Below are 21,455 nucleotides of genomic sequence, written 5' to 3'. Positions count from 1 at the left end.
ACCGATAATGGACCATCCAACCCAGTACAATTTGCGGAGGCAGCAAGCCTTTAAGGTCATAGGCAGAGGTCTTTGAAAGCCCTACTGAATTCCCCTGAAACAGAATGAATTCCTAAGCCTTTGGGTCTTTTGGGTCTACTCAGAATTGCAGACATTTTGTTCAGATTAATACAGTAAATATTCACAACACTCATTTCACCTTAGCCCTAGAGCTGAAGGTCAGACCTTCTGCTCCTGAAGTCAGAAACATTTTTATACCAGCAGGACCGTGTGCCTGATGCTTAATTACATCCATTGGGAGAATATGTGACCTCCTGGCCAGAGAAACTGCTGATACTGTCCCCCCAAAACCAAGAGCTTCCACTTGATCTGATGAGTCTGACTAACTTATATGTATGCATCATGCCATCAAACAGATGGGAACGAGAGCAAGCCGGCCACATAGTTTATAGGAGCAAGCAATATATTTAGTGAAGGACACTATTCCCATCTGGGAACATGGCAGCAGCTGTCTGTACTGACCTAACATTTGTGCCAATGGTAAAACTGATGTCCTGTCAACAGTTTAGTTATGTCAGATCTTCAGCAGGCATGAAAGAACTCCAGAGGATATCAAACAACCTTCTGAGGGATGCAGAAGGAAGCTGCCATTAAGATGACAAAATATTTTATTTTGCTCACGACCACCACACATTTGAAGGGCCATTCCTTGATTGTAAGCATAATTTGTCTGAGGTCCACATTTTTCTTGGTGCATGCCTTCAAGTCATTTTTTACTTGTGGCAATGTTAAGACAAACCCTGTTGTTGTGTGCCTTCAAGTCGTTTCCAATTTATGGCGACCCTAAGGCAAATCTATCATGGGGCTTTTTTGGCAGGTTTCTACAGAGAGGTTTTGCCATTGCTATCCTCTGAAGCTGAGAGAATGTTACTTGCCCAAGGTCACCTAGTGTATTTACATGCCTGAGCTGGGATTTGAATCCTGGTCTCTAATGTCATAGTTCAATGTTCAGATCACTATACCATGCTGGCTCAAAAAAAAAAATCTCACATTCTTTCTGCTGAATTCATGGGGGAGGATGGAAACTTTAGGAAATTTATATTTTAAAAATCAGAATCCTCACCCATTCCTACTTCAGACCATATTGTTCAAAGGCCAGCGGGACAAATTCTTTCTAGAAAAAGACACCCACCCCTGGTAATTTTAAGTCTGATCAGGTTCACTAGAATGGATATTGTCGTAAATAGATAACATGTTAGCCCCACCTTCTCTGTTATTGCTCCCCACATTTGGAGAGTGACAGTCTGAAAAGGGCAGCATCCTTTATGCATGCAACTTGTCCAGGTGATTGGGAATTCTGATTTTTCATGGCTCCTAATCATGTGGATAATTTCCCATTGCAAAGAAGGCTCTCATCTTAAACTGTCACTCTCCTTGGTTGTGAGGGGGGGGGATCTAGAACACTCCCTTACTTATATACCAGTGTTAATGCTTCTACTGTATTCCTGAATAAGGCTCTAGCGGTTCTTGTAATTCTGATGGTCTAGGGAACTACCTGCATATTAAGTTGGGCCTACCGCGGCCAACAGGACAAAATAGCAATATTGAAAAATTATTGTCCTCCTACTTTAGAAAGGGCCACAGAGATATCATTCCAAAACCACATGAGTAAAAGAGCTAGAGCAAACTGTTTAGGACATGTGGATAGATTATTTGTGCTGTCAAAGGAAGACTAATAATTATCATGCAAATGTTGTGCATTATTAGATTCTCCCAGACAATGAGTTTGTTTCAAGAAAAGACCATGTGCCTATCCTCCAGCACACTGTTTATTTCATGCTTAGTTCTGCTCCATGTTTCCCCCAGGAATGGGAAACCGCCAACATTCTCATCACTCTGATGAAATTTGAGGGGGGATAATTCTCAAGCTTAGCGAGGAGGGCAAGTCACATGGTTTGGTTTCACCACTACCAAGATTTTCATGTTTTCTGCAGTTCATGGCGATAGAGCTGGCTGCAGAACTTACCATCTGTCGTGGCATTTAAAATATAAAAATGGAATTGGAGATAGTGCCAGCTCATTACAAAACTGATCCACCGTGTCAAAATGGAGGACATTAGCATGTTCTTTTAGCATCCTGCTGCCAGCGTCTGATGTCAGATTGCTAATCACTTGAAGTCATCTGTCCAAAACAAGCACTGCCAAATCCCTCTTCCAGGCCATCAGCATCAAACAATGCTGGGAGGTTTACGATGGAATAAAGTACCTTAACGGACGGTAAAAAATCTGATCATTTAAAAACCCCATTTAATTAAATGTCACCAGCCCTTGGTGTTTTATTTTTTAATAATCTGCCACAGTATTTATATCTCAATATATAACCCAATACTTTGCCAAATTCTAATAGCCAGGAACATCATTTATGGTGATTAAAACAGACATGTGTATCTCTGCTTCATTAAAACAACCAGACCAAATGGGTCTGGTTTGTGCTTAATAATCTGGATTCCCTATATGCAGAGTTACAACAGTTTCACCACAGGTATGTAGGCACATCAAATGGCACCCATATCTTGTGTTCGTGCATGTGAACGCACCTATTTAACTATAGCAGTTAAAATGAAAGGGAAAATGGAGTGTGTTCTGAATCTGGCTGGTATCCGTTTACTAATTAAAAAGAGAAAAATCACAGATGAGAAGAGCAAATTGATACAGAACTGTCAATAGATACAGATTTGTTTTATTAATTAGCCATCCTTCTTTTTAACCAGATAATCAATGACTTAAGGGGTTCCAAATGTATTAAAATATCTCATTATAATATATTAAATGAAAATATGTCTTGAAACAAAAGAGAAAACATTTTTTACTTTTTGGGAAGAGCTGTTTTAAATGTGTTACCTGAAGTAAGACACAAACTTTTCAACATATGAATTAAGAATTAAATTTCCATGTGGCCATCATGCAATTAACCAATTAATTATGCAAGTTTGTTCTTAGAAAAATATTGAAATATAGTATTTAAAGAGATTTATTTGTGCTTGGTCACTTTTTCAATGAGTACAACCTCAAGCTGCATGGAATTTACATTTGAAATGTAGATAGATATCCTGAAAAGGTGAACTGACATTAGGTGCTGGCATTGCAAAAGATGTTGCAATCTTTTGTCTTTCCCCCCCCTTTCCTATCAAAATGGGTTGTAGTATGAAACATAGCTTGTTCTCCTGTGCATGCACATCAGCTTTAACTCCGAAATCCCATTGTTTGTAGCAATATTGGGCTAACTGCTCCATAGAACATAGACTTACTCAAATAAATGGAACTTCAATTAGTAGTGGCCAAGAAGTTCCATTGATTTCAGTTGGTCTTCTAAGATATGGCCAACATTAAGTTTAGCCCATTTATTATTTTAGATTTCATCGCAGTTTTAAAATTGGAAGAGCTGGCACTTGAACTTGAGATGCAGACTTGTGACTTGAATATGTATATCAACCTTTATTCCAATATTTAGTAGAGTTATCTCAGTATTGAAAAAGTGAAAAACTAGGCTAAAATTAAACTAAAAGCATTTTTAAAAATAGTCATATTATATTTATTTATTTCCCCTTAGAAATTTATCTCCCCTTTCTTTTGCAAAATAAAAACTCTGGGTAGCCATGACAAGCTACTAGTCTGAGCAGTGAGGAATGGTCTCACAGTCTTGCCCTGATGCCATCTATACATTCACAGGACATAAGGTGGGTGGCAGTTGACCCTGTGATCAATGGAAGAAATCTCCCTAATCTTCCCTACATTTCTGTCTGCTTCATTATGGCCAAATGTTTGCCTGTTGAAAGATTCTGCATACTGTCCAATGATCAAAGTGACTATAAAGTATTACCATAAGAGTAAAAGTCATTTCAGGGCACACACTTATTGGACAGAATTGGTGGTAGATTCAGTAGAGGTGTATAACAATCATAAAAGATTTAGAAAGCAAGACATGAGTACAAAAGAGAGGGCACAATTGCCCTAGAAATGCTTTTGATATTCAAAGAATATTTTAATGGAATAATATTGACATCACATTTGAAATGTGCACCATGTCCAACTAGCCTCATCTAATTGTTAGGAAGGCTTGGTTTTGATGATTGTTGAGAAATAGTGAGCTCAATGAGATCTTTTTTTATTATTTGTGCTTTTAGAAAACAACCAACATGTCAAAACACAATTGGAACCTGGAAAATATCTTTTTTATTCTAAAAAGAGGTGTTGTTACTCACTGTCCCAGACCCCCTTTAAAGATCAGGGTGTTTTTTTAATCTAAACCTTGAAAATGTTCCCTCAAAATAGCCTCAAAAGCACTCCTTCCATATAATAAGTAAATGCAATGAGTAGAATAATGATGAAAAAATGACTAAAATCTAGGAATATACATAATTCAGAATTCAAAAGAATAATAACATTTCCAGCCATTGCATTACTTTAGAAAAAAAAACATTGTTATGCCTTCATTAGTTTCCCATAGCAGATTATATATAGCATAGTTCCTTGCAACACATTACTTTTAAGCTCTCCACAAGACCCTTTAATATTGTACATTCCCATCATGGACACCAACTCACATTACACCAGAAATGTTCTCTATGGCCATAAATCTTTCAGCTTCTTGTCTCATCCTAATCTTAGCTCAAGCACAGTCAGTTGGTATTTATGCAAGGGTGGATAACTGCAGCAACCCAATGTTGCTGGACAGCAATTTGCATGATCCCTCAACAGTAGCTGTGCAGTCTAAAATCAATGGGAATCGGGGGATCCACAAGTTGCAGCTCCCTATATTAATGTGTCTTGCTATGTAAGCACTGTTGTACTTTGGCCACATCATGAGAAGGCATGACTCATTAGAAAAGGCAATAATGTTAGGAAAGGTGGTGGACAGTAGAAAGAGAGAAAGCCCACATGCCAGATGGATATAACGGAATAAATTCACAGGGCCTAAGTAGAGCAGAGGAGGATAGGGAAACTTGAAGATATAGTACAGTGGTGCCTCGGGTTACGAAATTAATTCGTTCCGCCGCCGCTTTCGTAACCCGAAAAGCATTCGCAAGCCGAAATGCCATAGGCGCTAATGGGGAAAAGCCGCGATTTCGTGCGAAAAAGCCGAAAAAAGCACCAAAAATTTTTTCGTAACCCGAAAAAACATTCGTAACCCGGAACAATTATTTCCTATGGGATTTTTTCGTATCCCGGAAATTTCGTAACCTGGGTATTTCGTATCCCGGGGTACCACTGTATCTCATCCACGGGGTTGCTATGAGTCAGGATCAACTCAAAGGCGATTAACAACAAAAATGTAAGCACTGGCTGTTCTGATTATTTCAGGGGGGGAAATTCTTGACTGCTTACCGGAACATATCTCTGGGAGAAGCTGCCTTGCTGTTGTGGACGTAACAGACAGCCTGACCTGCCACATCCATCTGGCTGAAACTTGTAATGGCAACTCCAGGATAGCTGACATACTCAATCTGCCCATACTGCGGAGGGGAAGTGATCACATAGAGAAGCTCCTCTGGCTTCTCAGTGCCATCAACTGCAAGGAGGACATCAGTCATCAATAGGCCTCTGTCACCCTTCAACACAGTGAGGGGTTTCATGAAAACTGCAATGTTTCCTACAGAACATGGGAAACATAAAGCTCCATTATTAATCTAATCTCTTCCATATTCACTCGAGTTCAGCCCACTTTCAGAACAAGCAAATGCTTACATCCCACTGTCTTAAAGCACCTTTTTAAACAAGGAATTTATAATATTTCAAGAAGAACTGATATACATCTCCCTCTTCTCAGTGTGAAGAACAGGATGGACATCAAAACCAATATAAGGGCTGTGTGAATGAATGACAGTGAATGAATCAGCATGCTTAAAACACCATATAACAAGGCAGTAGTTATCATGGTTTAGCTACACAAATTTCACAGTTTACATAATTCAAAGCAAATTTATACAGTTTGCAAAAAACAAAAAAACAGTCTTGGAAATGCCTAAGCTCTCAGCATCAAGAGAAAGTATCTTGGCCATCTTGCAGGCCAAGATTCTATCCGAGAAGGCAAAATGAGGGTTTGCACCCCTAGACCAAACAGAAGGAATGAGAAGATCTGGAACAGAATTACCTTTTCCAACATCCTTAATGGTAATAGGAAAAATGACCAGAGGGGATCGGTTGTTTCCATCCCAGAGACAAAACATGAAACTATCTTGTTCCTTTGAGCCAATTGTACCAGTGTGTATGTATCTCACAATATTCATGTCTATGTTCTCCTGGGTGCAATTCATCCCGTTCTCAAGTGTCACCCAGTCACGACCTACCTAGAAAGAAAAACTGTCACTAAACAAATAATATACCATTTATAATCCAGACACGATTTTGCTCACGTTTGCTCTACTGCAGCTTTTGAACCCATTATATGATTTTGGTAGCGATGGGACCTTACAAGTGATTGTTCTTAGTTATTGTACGTTATAAGAAAAAGGACAGAGAAATCTAACCAATGAACATAGTGAGAATGCATGGACAGATGCCTCCAGAACATACAAACAACTGCCTTGGAAGGAGCTCTTCTGGCAGAAGTTCCTCTGATGCAAATGGGGCAGCTATCCTTAGATTTTCCTGAGTATCAGGATAGAAATTATCTTAGGCTCTGCAGTCTGCTTCAAGTCCATGGAGACATTCGAAAACAGAAGGATTACACTCACTGCTGTTCTAAACCAAGAACACTGGTGTCCCTTTCCCCAATATTTTATTTTATTTTGTTGACATACAAAGACTGACCTTGAGCTGAAGATGTCCATTTTCTGGGACTCTTTCAAATAAATAATAAATTTGTTCCCTGGGGGTGTCTTTATCTTTCGCTGACAGAACAGCACCAGAAATAATTTGGGCTTCCCCCATGTTCACCTCTATTTTACCCTTCCTGCAACAAACAAACAAAGGACTTCTCATGTATTTGTTTAAAAGGATAATCACTGAGATACTGATAGGAAAAAAATTACTAAAATAACATTTCTGCTGCTCACTTTCTGGACCTCTCTCTCTCTCTCTCTCTCTCACACACACACACACACACACACACAGAGTTTAAATACAAGCAACTAAGACTTTTGTTCTGGAACTACAGAATAAAATCTTAAATTAAGGACAGTTCACACAACAGAATGAGGATGAAGAATGTAGGAATATTTTGACGTCTTGATTTCTCTTTTCTCATGTCTAGTTGTGTGAGATTCCTGTTAATGAACAGACATGATCAGTTTTCCAGAAAGCTAACACTGGTGCACATGAGCTTAGTTTTGAAAAAGAGAGGGCATAAACTCTACAGATTCCTTTCTTCACACCCAAAAGAGACAGATAAACCATGCATTTTTATACTTATTGGGAGTAAGTGCAACTATAAACTCAGTAAGGCTTAGTTTGGATTAAATATAGATAGAATGTTTGAACATGGACACTAGCAACTTCCTTTCTAGCATAATAAGTATTCAAACAAATACAGCAAATATAAAATACTTGGGCAGCATAATTCCAAGTTCTCTGGAAATGACTGTTTCACAAACCTTTAATTAGACTGTTATGTATACAATGAAGAATTGTGAAAAGGTAGATCTAGCTTGGTTGGACAGAATTTTGGTGCATATGATTAACATTCGACCTAAGTTACAACGTTCAAATAATAAGTGTTCCACAGCATATAATACTGTCATGGCAAAAGTACAATTATGGACTTTACCCGTAGGCATAAATGTCCCAAAGTTTTTTTTAAAGTATCGTTTCAAAAAACAAAAGAAAGAGAACTTGAAATTCCTTGTATAAAGACAGACTATGTATGCTGCTAGTTGAGACAAATAGAAAATTTCAATGTAGAGTCTTGGTTTTTACTAGAAATAGATTATTAAAATCTAGGTCAGACAGCTACCATTCATACCTATTAAACCTAAAAACCTTGAAATATTTAAAAAAAATCCTTTTTTGAACAATGTATTTCAAATATCAAAAAGCTGGCGGAAAAACATTTGATCCCATTGTTATAACCACTTTTACCATTCCTATGCCACTATTTGCTAAAACAAATTTTCTCAATTTAAGAACTGAGGCCCGGTACAGATGGGCACTTTGCGGCGATATTAGGGCTCAATAGGGCTGGGCGTCCAGATGCGCCCAGCCCTAGTGATGTCACAGGGGTGCGCGTCCATCCACATGGCAGGTGCCAAAGCTGCGTAGCTGTGGCGCCACGTACAGACGCCTCTTGGCAGAAGTGGCATCATAAGGCTGTGTCGCAGCACTTGTGATGCTGCCAAAAAGGAGCCACCTAGAACGTTTTGCCACCCATGTGTACTGGGACTGAGAAACCTAAAACTTACATCATTTACTCTTTTATTATTTAAAACATATTCTTATCAAAACAAACAATACAAACACTATAAACAATAAACAATACGTACAACAAGACAATACATCCTCCAATTAATATCCATCCTTACAAAATTCTCATTTCTTACACTTAACAATCTTCCAGACATTAACATGACTTCCATCAGTCCATCCTCCACTGATACGTTTTTAACTAATTTTCTTCTGCTGATCATATTTAAAATAATATTCTTATTATTGTTGACCCCACCTCTTTCCCTTATCTTCTCAACATATTTATACTCATCATTCATATATACAATTATTTGATGCTATTATTTCTTTATCTCTTTTAAATTCTTCCTTCTCCTACACTTTCCTTTAAATTATAAAAAACTTACATCATTTACAATTTATTTACTTTATAAGACAACAACAAATCAGGGCTCAAATAAAACAACTAGGTAATGTCTTTGTTTCATGGTTTAAAATTCGCCACGTTTTATATATTATATTCTATCCTGATGTTAAGCTTGCAATTAATTGTGCACTAATTAAATTTGAGTCGTTGGTGTTTCAAAGCAGCTCTGGATCTTCTGGATTAATTTAAACGATCTACTCTATCTTGATAACAACATTTATGGTAATGTATTGGATTCAAAAGTGGTCTGGGAAGATGATTTATGGTCCTTATTATGGGAAGCATCTCCATTAAAATCCAGTTCATCTAAAATATGTTAATATTGTTTCAAAATGGAGGTATAATATCTCATTGAAACACAGTTATGTAAATAAGCAAATGTCTGCAAAATGACAGAGAAACTGCAATGCTGTAAGTACTTTCTTTCTGATGTGGAGTGCTGACCAAATGTTCAAAGTTTTTGGTTGGAGATTTTCAAGTAAATGGGAACAATAACTAATAGAAAGTTTTGCCAACATTGGTTTTACTGCCTTTGTTTATAGAAGAAAAGAAACCATTAACTAGTGATGATAGATAGATAGATAGATAGATAGATAGATAGATAGATAGATAGCCTAACAATTTGTATGGTGCTTGCTCAAAAATGGAAAGGCCTACACAATTTAGATTTGGGCTGTTGTGGCCTCTGGCTCTCATGGAAATGACAAAACTGAAGAAATAAACCCCATGATTACCCTTTTATTACGCATTGGTTTATTTATATTATTAATAGAAACAAAGATATTCTTGATCCACCTAGTTCTCATATCAGTCTTTGGAATGATATCTTAATCTGAAGGCTAGAAACACAAGTGTATGCATATATATTGCATCCTTTGCATGTTTTGCATATGTATTACATGTTTTGTTAAGAAATGCTGTCAGGTTGTAAATGTTATTTTATTCTCTTGAAATTTATAAAGTTTTATAAAATTATACTAAAACTTTCAATAAAGGGTTTAAAATAATACACAGAAGCAGTCTGTTATTAGCACTGAATTTGGGCTCAGTCCTATACAATACAATTGCAATCCTACACTTTTTCCAGCTTCTTGATTCCATCTCATTCAGGTGAGCCTGATCATTGGCAGGTCTGCAGCCCATGTGGGAAACTGCAGCATTACAAAATCTGAACCGACAAAGGAGTAGGGCTGTCATATTTGCATTGTTCCTATCCCTGCACTTGTAAGTAGTCTTAGGCTGCATCTGCCCTGCTGAAATAAGCCAGGTTGAAACCATTTTAACTGCCATGGCTGAATGCTATGGAATTATGAGACATAAGTCAACTTGATGCCAGATAACACCAATTTGTCCATCACTTACAAACAAGACAAGATCTTGTGCAGCTTGTTTTGTACAGGAGTCCTCTGCTGCCTATTCTCTCCTGCTCTTTCTTGAAGGTAAAGCTTTTTTGACTTGACAAAAGATTAAGGGTGGAACCTTGTAAGAAAGGTAGGTGAGAACCTGAGCTACTTGAGTGTCCATGTTTAATATTTGAAAACTCTCTCAAAGTTTCTTGAACATTCGTTTGAACACTCAAAATTATGAATTAAAATAATTCAGAGATTTAGTTGGAAGAGGTTTATACATTTTTGATCCTAACCCTTTTCTTTCTGTCATTGTATTTTTCCTTCTTTGCCTTCATGGCTTCCATAACTGGTCATTGCAACTTGCTGTATTTATTTTGTAAAGAGACCATTTGTGTGTGTGTTATGTATGCATGCACACATGTAAAAAGTATAGAATTTGGCAAATTTGCCTTTGGTTGCTGATGTCATTTTATTTAAATAAAGAATCGCTGGTCTAAATTGGCCACTCAAAATGCTCTTCTGCCTTTTGGAGATGACAGATCAAAATATAAAAGAGGAAAGGGACCTAACCCAAGATGTGAACTGACCAGCAGAGGGTGTGCAAAGATCATGATTGTAACATCTTCCCAAAGAGGTCCACACAATAAATTTGTGGTTTATAAAATTGGTCTATATATATCTTAATATGCACATGTAAGACCTGCATTCTATATACATCATTATCTCTGGTTTAGATTTGGATCTTTTCCTCTCATTGATCATAGCTGAATGTCCTTCACTGAGGGCTGCTTTTGTGGAACACCATTGGCATTAGACTGTGGTTATTTACAGGAGATGAGCTCTATTAATCTCTAATTTGCTGCTTTGATCGCTGCTGAATCATTTTGTTAGAACACATCGACCAATTTGGAACAAAGACATGTGGCTTACTTGCTCAGCACTGGTTTCTCATCATTAACTGGAATGACCTCTACTGAAATGGTTTTTGATACTTTATGTTTTCCATCTGATAGCTGGATAGAAAAACCATCAGCTAGGCTATCAGAGTCATCATGCATATACATCAGCTGCATTCCTGGAAGGTGGGGTGAATGGGGTATTTACAAAAGAAGGAGAGAAGAAAGAGAAAGATTATTCTGTTACCACAAAATTCTAATTGACATCATGTCCTAGTTTCCATCCAACCTCAGACACCCATGTATCTGTACTAACCACAGTCAGCTTATTTCAACTGGCATAGGATAAGCCATGAATACAGCTGCTGTTCATTAATCCATCTGAACACCTTTTATTTTTATAAGCCACTATCATATCCTGCTCAAATATTACATTTTGCTTTCTAAGCAGTATGTTCCATTCTTCTCACTCCCTCAAAGGACAATATTTCTTTGCTCATTTTCTTGTTCATGTCCAAATTTTAAATTTTCTTCCCTCTTTAGAACAAATACTAACCACATTTCATCCCCCTTCATGCTATTCACTGAAATGTTGGGAGCAGCTCCAATGTGGACCATTTGGTCTGATGACAGTGTTGTATTTGAAGTGCAGAAAGGAGTAATGCTCTGAAACAGCTACATACAACAAAGGGTCCTTGCTCATTGTACCTGCCTTGAGTCTCAGTTTGGGGGGAAAGGCAAGCTATAAAGTCTATATGAGCATGGGCAACTGTACCAGGTACATCCAGCAGGCTAGAAGTGTTATGATGTCCCCTCCAGTTTGGATCAATTTTCAGCCAATTTAGGGGTGGGATTGGGAGACCATGGGGGTAAGGGAAACAAAATGGCTATGTTTCAGGGAGGCTTCTCACAGTTTGGGGGTATTTGACTCTGAAATCCAGATGTTGTATACACCCCTCATGACTCACTGTCAGATTGGGATTCACTGATGGACTTACCTTTCATCAATTTCCCCCATTAAAGTTATCAACAATAGTGGCCCTCACAATATCTGTAAATTCATTTTGCTCTGTGTAAAGAAGTACTTCATTTTCTTCTGAATTTGCTCCCTGTCAATTTGACTGAATGACTCTGAGTGACAGCGTTATCTGGGTTGAGTACTCTCTATAAATTTAATTCACAATATGCATAATTTTATAAACTTTCTATCATCCTGCCTTTGTGGTAATATATTTTCTAAATAACCCAGTCTTTGTAGCAGTGTAAGGGGAAAAAATCACAATTTGGACTATGATTCTCTGGGCTCATCTGCACTGCTGAAATAATGCAATTTAACACCACTTTAACGGCCATGCACTGGGCTATGGAATTCTAGGATTTGTGGCTCCAGAGCTCAATCTACACATTTCACACTTCCATAGCATTGGGCCATGGCTGTGCAGTGCAAATGAGGCCACAAAATCTTCTGGAAGTTGTATGATCCAAACAAGCAACTTTTCATAGCTGTTAGAATAAAGGCCCCTGAACAGACACATAGCTTCCCTCAATTTGACACATTCCCAATTTACTAGCCTCCAACTCAAATCTTACATGCCCTTTAGGGAAGATGGAAGTTGTGGTCCAATGTGTCAGTGCCTTGTGAACATCTGAGAACTGCACTATTAGGTATGTTAAAACTGATTTCTAGTTTGAATTTAGTATGTCAAGTTTAAAAAATAAACCCACTTAATTTAATAGGACTTATTTCCAGAAGAAGATACAAGGTGTTAACACTTTGAGACCTAAATTCTATTGTTAATCCCATTAAAGTAGAGGAATTGGATAAATGGAATTTACATAAGTGTTCATTGACCACTCAACAATTAATTCAATGGGTCTGTTCCAATTGGGATACTAGTACTAACAGGTTTCATCTGCTATTTCAGCTACAGATAGCAAAACAAGACAGCTTTTGAACCAAGTGGAAAAACATGAATATTTCTTCTTATCCTCCATCTGCTAATAATTTCAAATAATAAACAGGGCAGTAAAAAGAACAAAATTTACCATTTTTTAAAAACTCCATAGAGAATCCCTCCACAGGAAGTTCATGATGCTGGTGTCTATGTTTGTGGCCAACAATATTGTTGCTGTACTTCCCATTAATTAGGAGCCCATGTTGGGGCGACTGAAGGACAGTAAACACCAGAGCATCTTGAGGTACATCCATATCAACAGCATTTATTACAGATGGATCCAGTTCTTTAATTTGTCCCTCCTTCACCTGAATAGCCAAAGGAAAGCAAATGCCAATTCTTCTGCAGAACTGAATTATAAGAAATGAGATTCCCCACGCCTATGGAGAACAATCTAATCTGTTCCAATAAAATACTAGTAGAATTTACTGTAAAGCAATAGATCCCTTCTTTCTAAAGGAGAGATGGGCAATAGCTGTGAGTCAGTTTACTGCCCTTAGGATCACAAGGGGGTACAAAGTTAGCCAAAAATGGGGGGGGGGGGGGGAAATCAAAGCAAAACAAAACAGGAAATTGAAAAATATTTAATGTTAAACAGTCCAGGGAAGCTGTGCAAAGTGAAGTGTGACTCCTGGTAGTTTTCAGGAAGGGGCAATCCAACATTTTTGTCTCTAGACAGAGAAAGAATGACGTGAGAGATTCTGCAGGGCTTGAGGGCCACAAAAACAGCACTGGTGGCCCCATGCAACTCTTGACAGCCCTTTGCCTGCCCTTGTTCCAAATGAACAGTTTTTGTTGTTATCTAGCATCAGGTTGACTTTGACTTATATCAACCCGATGAATGAGAGACCCCCAGGAACCCTGGTCATCAACAACCCTGTTCAGGTCACCAGTTTCCACAGCTGAACAAAATGCAAGCTTATCTGATATCCTGACCAGACAAAGAGTGGCAGACAGACCAACAAATAGAGAAAGAACGAGAGAACAAGTGAGTGAGAGATGCTATGTGAGGAGAACAGAGACTCAACTGAGCATTTTGACTAGGGTGTGCAGGCACAGGTCATTGGCACAATGTGAGGGAGGGACAGAAAAACTAGGCATTGGGATGCCAGCTCAACAAGAAAGGCATTGTTCCTTTGTTTTTTGAGCCATGCAGTTAAGAAACAGGTATGTTGAAGACCTCCTGATTAAGACTCTCTAGCTCTTCCAGCAGTGGATCACAAACAAATGTCAATGTTGACTTTGCATCAGACTGGGAGTAAGATGAGCCATGGAAATTTGAGGTATGCATGGACAAGTCAGGGCACAACTGTAAATGCATATAATGGATTTCGGAAAGAAACAGAGACCTGAAGTATGAACCAGTGGATTAGAGGATATAACAAGATTAGAAATGCAAATAAGACATTTGGAACATATGCATACTGCACAGGTTTTCTAAGACATGGCTAAATACACAAGCATATAAGATGAAACATGTTGGAAGTAATTTTTAGGGGAAAAAGCAAAGTTAGGAACCAGCTATACTGTCTTTGGACAAACAAGACACTGGAGATACTGTGTGTCCTTCCTTACTGTAATATTCCTTGCTATGAATTCTGGGGCTTCATCATTGGTTGGGTTGATTAAGACATAAAATGGTGTTGTCATTGAACGATGTTTTCCATCATTGGCATAAAGCATGAATTGGTCTGTGGTTGGTTCAATCCTTTTGTGCCTGCTCTGAACATAGTTGATATGCTGGGCCTTCACATTTTTCAGGTGGAAAGAGGCTAGACATTTGAAGAGAAGAAGAAGAAGTAGACCCATTAGAAAAATACATAATTTGTTTTCCCAGCCAAAATAAGATAATAATAATAATAATAATAATATGTTTTATTTATATACTGCTATTCCAAAGATCATAGCGGTGAACAACAAGTAAGATAATTTGCCCCCCAACAGTCTGGGTACTCATTTTAGCTCCCTCCTCGGAAGGATGCAAGCCTGAGTCGAGTTTGGGCCCTTTTGCTGGTCTTGAACTCGCAACCTTGTGGTTTTGAGTAAATGGCTGCAGTACAGGCATTTAACCACTGCGCCACCAGGGCTCCATTAGATAGAAATTAATTAATAGAATATGCATTCATGATGACAAAGGATCAGCAAAGTATAGCCTATGAACTGGAAGGATTCAATCACCAATTCCATTTATTTCCTCAACATGTCCAGTAGTGCCCCAAGCTTCCACATTTTTAGGCACACTGAGGCCCTTTTAGCAAACACCACATTGGGGGGAAAGTTCCTATGGGTCTGGAACAGGTGAGGTAGTGCAAATGAAAGCAAATGACAACATCATCCCTTCTTGGAGAATGGCAGCATGGGCCATTTAGGAAGTTTAAAAGTAAACCCATCTCTACAAATTTGTTGGGTAAAGAGTGTGGGTGGTAAAAATGGAGGCAGCTAGCTTTCCATGGTTAAATGGGGGTATCTCCAAACTCATGACAGTTGCTCACATCTGAGTTGAACACAGCTGTCCAAAGAAATGAATAAATGTGCACTGTAAACTACATCTACAAATGACATTTACTTAAAGAAAACTCTGTGTCCAGACCTATGTAATTTCCTTCAAAAATTAGGGCCAATTTTAATATCCGAAGAATGTGAGATCCCATTTAGAGTACCACAATTCAAAAAGTTCTCATATTTTGAAAGCCTACATTTTATTGTTGTAGCTAAAGAAAGAGAAGAAGCTAAAGAAAAGGGAAACAGGAACAAAATCAGAACCATGAATGCTGTCCAGAGATTAGTGGTCAAAGACAAAGAGAATTAGTACAACAATCAATACAGGCAAATAGAAGCTGACAAGAAGAAAAGAAGAACAAGAAATCTCTTCCACAAGATCTGGGAATTTTAAGAGAAATTTAAACCAAGGATGGGAATACTCTATGATTAGAAGAGGAACATAATACATGACCATGATGAAATTTTTTAAAAAGATGGAAACAGTACACAGAAGAGCGATATAAAAATGTGAAAGGATTAATAACACTTGGGAAGAAGAAACTTACGAAGATGAACCCAAAATCTTGGAAAGTGAAGTGAAATCCACACTTAAAGCAATTGGGAAGAATAAATCACCAGGAACAGATGATATACCAATAGAACTGTTACAATCCCTATACACAGAATCAACTGCAGTGTAAACTAAAATCTGCCAATAAATATAGAAAACAAAGCAGTGGTCCACAGATTGGAAGCAATCAAAATATATTCCTATATACAAAAAAAGGAGACACAAAGGATTGTAGTAACTATTGTACATGACTATTGTACCAATTTCCCATGCAAACAAAGTAATGCCCAAAATTCTGCAGCAAAGACACCTGAAGTGCAAGTTGAATTCAGAAAGCAAAGAGGTGCTAGGGGTCATATTGCAAACATATGGTGGATAATGGAGAATAACAGGGAATTCGAAAATAAAATGTTCATGTGTATTACTGACTAAAGCAAAGCCTACAGCATAGATCACAAAAGATTTTGGAATGCTTACAAATAAATAGAAGTACTACTACATTGTCCTGGTAAGAAATTTGTACTTAGGATAAGGGGCTGCAATTAGAACTGAATACAGAGGAACAGAATGGTTCCCAATCAGCAAAGAGGTCATGCAAGGTTGCATCCAATGTATAAGCCACTCTGAAAGCATTTATAAAGAGTGGGGTATAAATAATAATAATAATAATAATAATAATAATAATAATAATATCACCTTATTTATTCATCCTGTATGCAGAAAATACCTTACACAGAGCAGGCTTAGACTTAGAGGCAGGAGGAATGAAGATCTGAGGAAGGAGCATTAACAACCTACGATATGCAGACAACACAATACTATTAGCAGAAACCAACAAAGACCTAGAGCAATTATTGAAGAAGGTCAAGGAGAAAAGTGCAAAGGTAGGCTCAATGATGAACATTAAGAAAACAAAAATAATGACCACGGAGGAGCTCAACCATTATCTACAGCAATCTAGATAATGAGAATTGAAACAGTCAAAGAGTTCCTATATCTTGGACCAAACATTGATCAGAAAAGAGACTATGGTCAAGAAATTAGAGAGCAGCTAGGATTGGGAAGGGCAACTAAGAAAAACTGGATAAGATCCTAAAATGTAAAGAGAGATCTCTGAGCACTAAAGTAAAGATAGTTCAAGCCATCATATTTCCCATCACCATGTATGGATGTGAGAGCTGGACAGTAAAGAAAGCAGTTAGGAAGAAAATCAACTCAGCTGAGTTGGGGAAGAGTGCTGAGTATACCCGGGACAGCCAAGAAGAAAAACAAGAACAGATCAAGCCCAAACTCTCCCTTGAAGTCAGGATGACTAAATTGAGGCTGTCGTACTCTGGCGACATCAAGAGAAGGTATGAATCACTGGAAAAGACAATAATGCTAGGAAAAGTAGAAGACATATGCCAGATAGATGGATGCAATCAGAGAGGCCATTGGTCTGAGCCTGCAGGACCTGACCAGAAAAGTGGAAGACAGGAATCTTGGAAATGTCTTATCCACAGAGTTGCCATGAGTTGAGGTTGACTTGAGGGCTGTTAACAACAACAAGCTATGATGATTATTTTCTTTATGACCACCATAGACAGATCTCCCAAGACACTGCATACTTAATGCCTGTACAAAACATTGTCAAGTAAAGTAGTATCTACAATCAGTTGGAAAGCAGCTCATGTAAAAAGTCCAGATAGACACATGCTAGTATAATACCATATAATTCATCAGAAATAAGAAAAAGCAAGTGTCAGTGTTCTTCCATTTAAAGACAAATTGTCTTTCACTTTAATGCATGCGCACATACCTATGCTTATTCCCATGTTGCTTTTCTCAAAGCCGGGGGATGGTAATATATTTTCTATATACCCAAACTGAGGAGGAGATACTAAAACAAACTGCAAGTCGTCATCTTCAGTATCAGGATCTGTGGCATACAAGTGGTTAATTGTAATTGTAGCTTTGGAGCCCTCATCCACAATAAATATGGCACCTGCAAAAAAAACCACAAATGAGTATTGTTACTTAAGCTGTTTCAGTTCTAGGAGTATTTCAGACATATGAAATGCTGTTACCGATTGACATGGAATGTCATTGTTGAACAAACAATTGTTTTCCAGTGATACCAGTGACTGAGAGCCAGCATGGTATAATGGTCTGAGCACTAGACTACAACATTGGAGACCAGGGTTTGAATCCCCACTTAGCCATGGGAACCCGCTGGGTGACCTGAGACAAGTCACACTCTCTCAGCCTCAGTGGAAGGCAAACACTCAACAAATCTTGCCAAGAAACCCCCGCGATAAGTTCGCTGTAGGTCATTATAAATCGGAAACAATTTGGAGGCACATAACAACAACAAATCAAAGACTCCAGTCTCCGACCAACGAGAAGCAAAAAAAGAGTGTGGGAGGCAGAACACTTGCACAACTATTTTGCTGATAATCTATTAAGGATGGTTTATGTGCTGCTCAAGATCAGTTGTTACCCCGTTTGTCATAGCATTAATTGCCTGAGAGCTGTTATGGATTGCTCATAATGAACCATGTTTCATGCTTCGGTGCTTAATCTCCCTGCTGGGAAAATACTTCATTTCCAGAACATTGCTTGGGTGATAGACAGCAAATCACAAAGTTACTCGTACAAAATAGTGAGCATGCATACGACACTGCTATTGATACTGACAAAATAGCTTTAGCTTGTATAATGCCAATCAGTTATTTATTTATTTATTTTAAAAGCATTTGTTGTTACTGCACTAAGGAATGAATGAGGAGCCTAGTAAAAAACAAAGGTAATTGTTGTACTGAGGACTTTTTCAGGGTCTCCACCAGAAGAGGTCTATTCTCCTTAGCTAAACATTTTCATCTTTGGGAATCCAGTTATCATCCATAGTTCAAAAATGTTTAAAGTTAAGCCTGCAAGAAGGGAAGGTCCTTTTCTTAAATTTTTGTACAGAACCTAGAAGGTTTTGGGGTGTTTTACAAATACTAAGTAGCCAATTCATAATATGCATAATCCAGCAATTCTCTAATCTTAAGTATATATAAAAATCAAGATTATTTTTTTTACCAGTGGATATGGATGGTGCCTGGTTGTCCACTGGAAATATTGTGATGTTAATATCATACACAGGAAAAGATTTATGGAGAGGTTCAGTAGAAAAGGGAGATCCATCATAACAACAGGCGTTTATGTCTTGACCCGTTTCATCATCCGAGACAACAAAGGTAAGGATATCAAATAAAGGATCCAAGCCAATCTCTCCACCTGGAAAAAGGAACTACAGATAAAGCATGAAATGTTTGCAACACAAGTTTTAAAAGGTCTACAGGAAACAATTTATATACAATGCAGAGATGTGAAATATTTTCAGCAGTAGCAGCAGAGATCATGAGTAAAAAAAGATGTTCAGGAGAAATAAGCCAAATTTCTCGACTATGCTGCATTATTTTTTATAGGGGATAATTGCAAGACTATAAAAAGTCTGTAAATTCATCTTTCATTTGTCATACAAATTGGATTTAGAAAATGTTACCAACATGGGGAAATAACTACAAACATGAACTACACCATTGATATCATCTTTCCCTAACACTCTGCAGAAATAACCCAGTCTGAGACCGCCATAACTGCCATGTCTCAGTGCTAGTGACTCTGGTAACTAGTTTTGTGAGAGCCTTCAGCCTTCTTTGTCAGAGAGCTCTAGTTCCACAAATAAACTACCATTCCCAGGATTTCCTAGCACTGAGCCAGGGCAGTTAAAGCGGTCTCAAACTGGATTATTTCTGCAGTGTGGATGCAGCCTTAGTGCCCTCCAGATGTGTTAGGCTATAAAGCTGATACAACAGATCTTGACAACTACTGCCCAGATACAAATAGTCCTTTGGGCCAAGTTCTTGACAGAGTTGTGGGTGTATAAGATCAGCTTACTTGGAATGATGTTAATTATCTATGGTAGATCGATTTTAGTTTGGGTTCAGGCCTGGATTCAGCTTTGGTTACTGTGAAGCTGGGAGCTGGGCAATCCTGGTTGGTGCCCGTCAATCACACACAGCTCAGGGAATGTTGGGGGGGGGGGGGCAGACAGGAAAAGATATCCTAGAAATAGGGTAAATACGACCTAGCTTGGAAAGGGGATATGTCACAGTTGCCTTCATGGATGTCCTCTGTTTAGAAAGGGATGAGGAAATACAACCTGCTCCTCTTGTCTGATCTTTCAGGATCTTTTGATATTATTGACCATGGTATTCTTCCGGACTGCTTCAGTGTATAGAGATTCCAACCTAAAGGGCAGGTGCCAGAGATTGGTACTGGGCTACTGTTTCTAAGCCCTATAAAATTTGTGTGACATGGTCATCTTATTACCAGTGCTATTTATAAAGCTACTGGGTGAAATCAGGAGCACCAAGTTCTATTTCTCTGAATATGAACCAGATGCAGCTAGATCCTGGATCAGGGTGTTACCTAAATTGTGAGGGACCTGGGAGGATACTCAAATATTGTTTTCAATGGGGAAATTGATTTCGCTCAATAGGAAGCAGTGAGAGGGCTTTGGTAACATAAATCTGAAATCTTAAGCCTTTGTATACTTGTTCTGAACCTAGAGAACTCCAGAAGCAGGTTTTAAATTAGTCTGACTTATTTATTAAACAATACATACACCAAACACGCTCTCACACACACAAGAACTAATTATGCAAAGGTAGTAAAAGACAACTAGTTGCAGGGTTGTAAAGAGGCACTACTATACCAATCTTGAAGAATAACTCTGATGGTGGGGTTACTGGAATGAAGGTGGCTCAGTAACCGCCTGCAGTGGCCAGCTGAGGTGTCCTGCTGAAACTGAACAGATATTCTGTCCAGCTTCAAATTGCTGTTGTTCAGGCACATTATTTATAGCAAGAAATAGGTCCTCGGGCATTGTTTCAGGAGATAAATGGTTTATCCAGGAGATAACTGACTTTCTCAGGAGGGAAGACTGGAACAAAATTTGACCAGGCAATCAGTGTGAATGTCCGCAAACAAAAAGAGTTTCATTCCCACAAGAAAACTCCCTTTTCTTGTATGCAAGCAATTTCCAGGTCCAGCACCCATCATCACATTCCTTGGTGAAGGGATTTGCTGATTCGGATCTTGAGTGATCCTATTGCAGCTAAGTGCCTCGGCTTCCCCCCTGTTGAGCCATACAGATTTCCTGATATGGATATGGCTGGTTTCCTGTGCTGGGTGCCTGTAACTTTCCTTTTTGATATTAATTTGATTAAAGAGGAATGACTGGGGGCTGGATCCTGTGGTAACAAGGGCCTGGTACAATGATAGATTGGAAAAGGACCAATAAAACAAAGTGGAATTTTAGCAAGATAATGGTTTTGTGAGTGACCATCTGGTAGGCTAAAATATTCT

At 38.3% G+C, this 21,455-nt stretch overlaps 1 protein-coding gene across 7 annotated transcripts in view; it reads right to left on the bottom strand.

The window, feature by feature from the left end:
- FREM1 (FRAS1 related extracellular matrix 1) overlaps nt 1–21,455 on the bottom strand; it is a 99,488-nt gene that overhangs the window by 34,922 nt on the left and 43,111 nt on the right. For 5 of the 7 annotated variants that reach the window (XR_006102463.1, XM_042454585.1, XM_042454586.1 and 2 more), the window contains exons 17-24: nt 19,122–19,319; nt 17,857–18,042; nt 14,582–14,778; nt 13,098–13,314; nt 11,086–11,230; nt 6,811–6,952; nt 6,152–6,347; nt 5,386–5,650 (exon numbers count right to left, since the gene is read on the bottom strand). Coding sequence is in view for 6 of the 7 variants with exons in the window: in XM_042454585.1 (XP_042310519.1) it covers nt 5,386–5,650; nt 6,152–6,347; nt 6,811–6,952; nt 11,086–11,230; nt 13,098–13,314; nt 14,582–14,778; nt 17,857–18,042; nt 19,122–19,319 (1,546 nt within the window). In the remaining variant the exon portion in view is untranslated. Of the gene's footprint in view, nt 1–2,036; nt 2,267–5,385; nt 5,651–6,151; nt 6,348–6,810; nt 6,953–11,085; nt 11,231–13,097; nt 13,315–14,581; nt 14,779–17,856; nt 18,043–19,121; nt 19,320–21,455 lie in introns of those variants that run through there. The other 2 variants (XM_042454584.1, XM_042454587.1) reach the window with 2 other exon arrangements.

Source organism: Sceloporus undulatus, chromosome 2 (genome assembly GCF_019175285.1).
Source record: "Sceloporus undulatus isolate JIND9_A2432 ecotype Alabama chromosome 2, SceUnd_v1.1, whole genome shotgun sequence".
Classification (NCBI taxonomy): Eukaryota; Metazoa; Chordata; class Lepidosauria; order Squamata; family Phrynosomatidae; genus Sceloporus; species Sceloporus undulatus.
The sequence above is the reverse complement of the archived record's forward strand: the minus strand, read 5'-3'. Positions and strand labels throughout refer to the sequence as shown.